This window comes from Oncorhynchus gorbuscha, linkage group LG18, assembly GCF_021184085.1.
Source record: "Oncorhynchus gorbuscha isolate QuinsamMale2020 ecotype Even-year linkage group LG18, OgorEven_v1.0, whole genome shotgun sequence".
Lineage (NCBI taxonomy): Eukaryota > Metazoa > Chordata > Actinopteri > Salmoniformes > Salmonidae > Oncorhynchus > Oncorhynchus gorbuscha.
In genome coordinates, this window is record NC_060190.1 from 23,603,330 (window position 1) to 23,609,529 (window position 6,200).

The 6,200-nt window shown below is 40.2% G+C and overlaps 1 protein-coding gene across 1 annotated transcript; it reads right to left on the reverse strand.

The window, feature by feature from the left end:
- Window positions 1-2,750: 2,750 nt before the first annotated feature.
- LOC124003067 (progonadoliberin-2) lies at window positions 2,751-4,911 on the reverse strand. The gene is made up of 4 exons (XM_046311096.1): window positions 4,739-4,911; window positions 3,776-3,921; window positions 3,542-3,625; window positions 2,751-3,044 (listed from the first exon to the last, which is right to left on the reverse strand). Exons 2-4 carry the CDS (start codon window positions 3,911-3,913, stop codon window positions 3,006-3,008), a joined length of 261 nt encoding a protein of 86 aa, XP_046167052.1. The 5' UTR covers window positions 3,914-3,921; window positions 4,739-4,911; the 3' UTR covers window positions 2,751-3,005.
- Between the last annotated feature and the right edge of the window lie 1,289 nt (window positions 4,912-6,200).

Genomic DNA, 6,200 nt, shown 5'->3' on the forward strand with positions numbered 1-6,200 from the left:
AGTTTGTCATAAAGGGAAAGTTCACCCAAATTACAAGTTATGAACAAATATGACAGCAATCCATGCTTTGGTCTATTTACCAGGCCAGTGTTTCCAAATGCTTAATCTAATGCAAGTCAATGATATTGATATTAGCATTTTACATTCTTCATGTCCAAGTAACTTAAGTGAAGTGTGAAAAATGCTCATATCAGTACCATTGATTTGCTTTGGATTTGTGCCACAAATGCTAAAAGGTTGGCATTTGGAAACAGTCAGGTCAGGTAAACAAAACCAAAGCTGTCATACCCTTTCCAAGGACTGAGTAACAAAATACATTTGGTAATTTGGGTGAACCCTCCCTTTAACAATGTACCTTGCTGCAGTAAAGCAAAAGCATTCTGAAATTGTAAGCTGTTAATGCCTAACTAAAACTGTATGGCTATGGAGCTTGATTTTTTAGAGTGTGTGTGTAGGGGAGAAACAAGGCCTAGGTGGGGGTCGTATAGGAGGAGGATGTGGGCACAGCACGGCTCTACGGGGGTCGAGGGTTTGAGAGAGACAAGGAACCAAACCACAGGATTCTTTGAAAACAGGAGATCTCAGAGTGCTTCAGAGCATCTCTACGCGCCTCAGAACAGTCAAGCCTTTGTTGGGCTCTTGAGTCACAAAGCTGAAATGGAGAAATATTTAGTCTCATGTCTGTTCAGGAACACAGTGTAGGAGATCTAAGAATGTTCAAGCATTATTTCCCATCTGTATGTTTGTATTATTGTTTGCAAAAAAAGTCATTAAAACATGGAATCTTGATAACAATGATCCAATTGACATTGTTCAAATATACACCAGATGTAACTGCTGTATATAAACTGTCATTCATTCTACAATAAACCATAGCAAGCCAAGTGTCCTCATTTTTACCACTTGCACCTGTTTGACCCAACACAGACACATTGCATTTTCTGCAGAACATTGTTCCAGAGATCCTCACTCTCTTCGAAACAAGATCTACCGGTATGTAGATCGAGGTATCAGGCAACCTCTACATTCAATCAGAGATACATTTGTTTTTATTTCCTCCTACAGCTAATGTTATTACACTGAGAGTAACACAGCATTGTAGCTAACTAATAGTAAAGTCATTTCAGCCCTAATTTCTAAGAACCTGATATATTTTATAGCCAACATAACATATATGCTTTCTAATTTACAATCTAGAAAAGTAGATTTGTTGAAGACCATGTGTGCTTGTTCATTTGAGTATTTTTCATGGAAGTGACAGACTCCAAGATTGCAGAGTTGGAATTATCGACTGCTGCCCCCCTGTGGTAAATATTGGCCCAAGCATAGAAGAGGTAAGATCTTTTTCTTTTTAACAAAAATCACTCTTCTTTTCTCTCATGAGGTTGAAGGCCAGCATCCCAGAGTCACCTCTTCACTGTTGACGTTGAGACTGGTGTTTTGCGGGTACTATTTAATGAAGCTGCCAGTTGAGGACTTGTGAGGGGTCTGTTTCTCAAACTAGACACTCTAATGTATTTGACCTCTTGCTCAGTTGTGCACGGGGCCTCCCACTCCTCTTTCTAGTCTGTTAAGAGCCAGTTTGAGCTGTTCTGTGAAGGGAGTAGTACATAGCGTTGTACGAGATCTTTAGTTTCTTGGCATTTTCTCGCATGGAATAGCCTTCATTTCTCAGAACAAGAATAGACTGACGAGTTTCAGAAGAAAGTTCTTTGTTTCTGGCCATTTTGAGCCTATAATCGAACCCACAAATGCTGATGCTCCAGATACTCAACTGGTCTAAGGAAGGCCAGTTTAATTGCTTCTTTAATCAGAACAACAGTTTTCAGCGGTGCTAATATAATTGCAAAAGGGTTTCCTAATGATCAATTAGCCTTTTAAAATGATAAACTTGGATTAGCTAACACAACGTGCCTTTGGACCTAGCTATTGGAGTAGGTACAAGGCAAAGTGCAAAACGACATTCAAGTTGGAAAGACGATTGTTTACCGACGGAAATGGGTCCTCTAGGATAGCTGTTAGCTAAAGTTGACCTTATCATATGCTACAGTGCCTTATTCGACATTTAACAGTTAGTGAACTAACCTTAGCTCCCTAATTTGAGAATGCCCTTGCCTTGTCTAAAGACATTAGCATTGCCACCTAGCTTTTTAGCTACGAACTGTAATTTCACATTCTTATTGAACTCACTTTCAATCTGTGAAACATTGGTATTATTAGTGTTTATACAGAACCCACGTTATGAGTAGAAATAATGTTATTTTTAGTATCTGACTCCAATAGCAGCGGAGAACATACTTTGCTCTTCCATCTTTGTTCCTACCTGAGCAGCGCATGTGCATTGCATAGATAACTAAAAATATGTTGCAGAATGGTCCTTGTTGTCTGGGTTCCTTGGGATGTCCCAACTCTGACTTTACCCCCATTGAAGTTGATATTTAAAATGGTGAAGGTAAATGACCACCATACAAATATTCCTCCCTTAGTGGTCTTATATTTGTGGACAGACTTTGAGCGGAGTAAACCTTCTCGCTTTGCCTCTTCCTCTCTGCTTTTTGAGATCTTATTTACTCGCTGTAAAGTTAGGATTTTGTACTCAATGTGCATATAATAACTGAGAACATGTTTGTTTTTCTTTTTGTTTGTATTTTCAAATCATGTTTTCAAAAAGGATAACATTGCTCTCATCATATGTCTCTTGACCTATTCTTTTGTTGAAACAAATCAATTAAAGAGAGGACAATGTTGAAGACATTAATAACAAAATAGATACTTTATTAAAGGAAATGACATGTGCATGATGTTACATCTGTAATTGATAGTCCACAGCAGCAAAAAGGGGACAGAAGGAGAATGCAATGGTAAAGAGTGATGCTATATGATTATCAAAGTGGATAAACCACAACATTGGACCAAATCACATGAGATTAGAATAGAGGTCATGAAGGAAACAGACAGAGACAAGGAAGGATTTAAATCAGCCACGGTTGATAGGTTGTCTAAGGTTATTTTCGCTTCTGAAATTCTCTGGCCAGGGCATCCAACTGCAAAGAGAGTAACATGACATGAATTACAGGTACAGTATTTTTTTTGCCTTAATTTATTCCACATGTCAAAGTTATTTTACTTCCGGACCGGTTCCCCCCACCATTTCCACCCCTGGATGTGCAACATGCTTGTAACATCTGTAGACAAATAATAATACTATGCTCGAGCACACACTAGTGGCATTTCATTATTCACCCTGAATGAGGGACTGATTTAGACTTGGAACACCAGGGCTACATTCATCAGGGCACAACATTATGGAAATATCAGATAGAAATACATTATGTAGAACAAACATGCCTCTGACAGTGAAAAGGGCATCACATATGCAATGTTCCGCAACATTTGCCTATTCATCGACCATGTAGAAAAGAAAACGAGAAGTATTCCGTCCCCTCAGGCTCAGATTTGAGCTATCCCTGCCCTATATGATTGCCACCTGATACAGTATCATTAAATTAATGTATTACTTTCGTCCCGCCACTGCACTCACAATAACGTTTTTAAGGATGTTCCTTCGCTGGGGTCTCAGGTAGCTGCATTCTCCTGCCTCACAGAGTTTAATCTCCTCTGAAATCTGAGACAGAGAGATAACAGCATGATGGTGACACAAATGGCTACTGGGTGTTACCCAGACAGGTGCTAAAAACACCCGTCTTGACTCCTGATGAAAAGTGCTGTATGTAATATCCATTTGAGTCATTGAGATTGTAGTACTGTGACCCACCTCAGAGGTGGTAAATGAGTCCAGCTCCCGCTTGCCTCCAGGGTACCAGCCATGGGACCAGTGCTGGGAGGAAGACAGCTGGGCTCCCAGACACAGCAGCAGCCCCAGCATAAACACCAGTCTAGCCACACTCACCATCACTGGATCTGAGTGGAGAGGGATGGAGAGGTGTAAGGAGAGGGAAGTTGTAGGTGAAGACAGCATGCAACACTAGTCTGTGCAATAAGGTGTACCTTTCACAAGGAAAGAAAGGGAGGGATGGGGGCTGGTTATACAATTAATGCCTCAGTATCGAGAGAAAGTGCGAGAGGCTGCTTTAACAGGCTGCTCAATTCCCCCCCCAAAATTATCTAAACAAATGTGTCTTTTGACCAATCACATCTTTTTCCAATAATTGGGCAAAAGATCAGAATTAGGCTGTCTGTGTAAACGCAGATTATGTGGCCTGTTCTACTACTGCTGGTAGTGACATTGGTGTCAGAAGTGTGATGGCGCCTTCTGATCAGCCAGACTTGCAAATCAGGGTATCCAAATGTTGGCAAAGAGGAACAATTGGACAGGCAAACAGCAACACGCAACAACAAGCCTTAAAGTTTCAAATGTGTTTTTCTTGTGCCACTCATAACTTATCCAACGCAGGAGATATATTTGACACAATCAAATAATATTTATGCAGGGGGGGGGGAAATCTCCACAAACACATTTTGCAGTGGGTTTTAAAGATTAGTTTCTCATAGGCAATTGTTGAGGTCATTTCTTCTCAAGATTCCACCAAGGCAGGATTGAAAATAAAGAATATGTGAACAGCGTAATGTTTATTGTAAAAGGACGATAAATATCAAGGATTTTTTTAACGTTGAATTATTCATAGACAGCATCAAACCCAAAGCAAATGCAATTTCTATCCAAGATCTCACTTCATACCCATTGATACTCAGGAGCAAAAATCATAGCAATCCTTACCTTAGACCCTTAGTTCGATAATCACTGTGGTATTTAATCGGTTGTCACTGTTGATGTCCCCCAGGTACGTCTGTGTCCACTATTCACTTCTGCCTATTATTAACCTGTTGGTATACAGCAACTCAGTGGCACGTCACTTTTCCTGAGCCGATAATGAGTGTTGTCGAGCTGGTCTCTTATGGCATCTCTGAAGCATCCTCTTCCTCTTCAATTTATGTCCCCACCCCCACGCCACTTGGCCCTGCCCATCGCTGACCCCTTTGCTCCTTCCCCTCCCTGCGGTCAGCTGAGCAGTGTTTAGGGACGCATGGTGTGTCCGTAAGATCCGCTCAATTCCAATTATCATCGCCAAACAGTCCTGACCTTCCTCGGGATGTCCGTCCTCACTCTATCTAATAACCCCATTTCACCCTCCCTCCCTGCCCCCTAACACCAAAATCAACACATTTAGTAATATATAATATAATAATATATGCCATTTAGCAGACGCTTTTATCCAAAGCGACTTACAGTCATGTGTGCATACATTCTACGTATGGGTGGTCCCGGGGATCGAACCCACTACCCTGGCGTTACAAGCGCCATGCTCTACCAACTGAGCTACAGAAGGATGCAGGGTGAGTATTGGTTAAGTGGGACACATGGCAAAGTGGGACACTTAAGCTTTGTAACGGATATCGTTGCATGTGTACAATAACATAACCAACAATCAATGCCTGTGTGTTAGAGATGATTAAAAAAGGGTTCAATGGGTATGATGTCATCATTATGGGCGTGGCATTCCGTGTAATGACACGTGTCTCTAGACACATAATGGTTAGTGAAATGACATAGGGTTCTGAGGTGAATAATCAAATGTTCAATTTCATTTTCCTTGCTAGAAAAAGCTTGCATAGCTGCATTTTACTTAGAAAAATATAACCTAACCAACATAAAAACTCCTAGCTAACTACTGTATACTCACTCATAACCATACAGGTATATGACAACAATTTTTTTTATTTTGCTGTATTTGACTCTGGTGACAATAAAAGTCTTTGAAACTGATGAGGGATAAGGTCTTTCTGGTTTCATTCTACAAAATGTCCATTAGAGTGTAGTGTTTAGAATGTTGAGCTGATAGGCCGAGATTAAGTTAATTTTATTTATAGTCTATACAATTACATATAGGCTACACCATGTAACTATAATAAAGTATGATGATAACAATAATAATAAATTATCATTCTTAATGTTCCACAAAAATACATAAAGAATGTTAGTATGAATAATTGACGTTTATCACAAAAATATTGAAATTACTCATATATCCTCTAATTTATCCTCCTTCTCTCAATTCAATGGCTCAGACACAAGAGGCATGTGGCAGGGTCTACAGTCAATCACGGACTACAAGAAGAAACCCAGCCCAGTCACGGACCAGGATGTCTTGCTCCCAGGCAGACTAAATCACTTTTTTGCC

Coding starts and splice junctions, on each gene's coding strand:
- LOC124003067 (XM_046311096.1), bottom strand. CDS start 3,913: ATGGTGAGTGTGGCTAGACTGGTGTTTATGCTGGGGCTGCTGCTGTGT. Junction 3,626..3,775: donor ACTCATTTACCACCTCTGAG/GTGGGTCACAGT, acceptor TCTCTGTCTCAG/ATTTCAGAGGAGATTAAACT. Junction 3,045..3,541: donor ACATCCTTAAAAACGTTATT/GTGAGTGCAGTG, acceptor CTCTCTTTGCAG/TTGGATGCCCTGGCCAGAGA.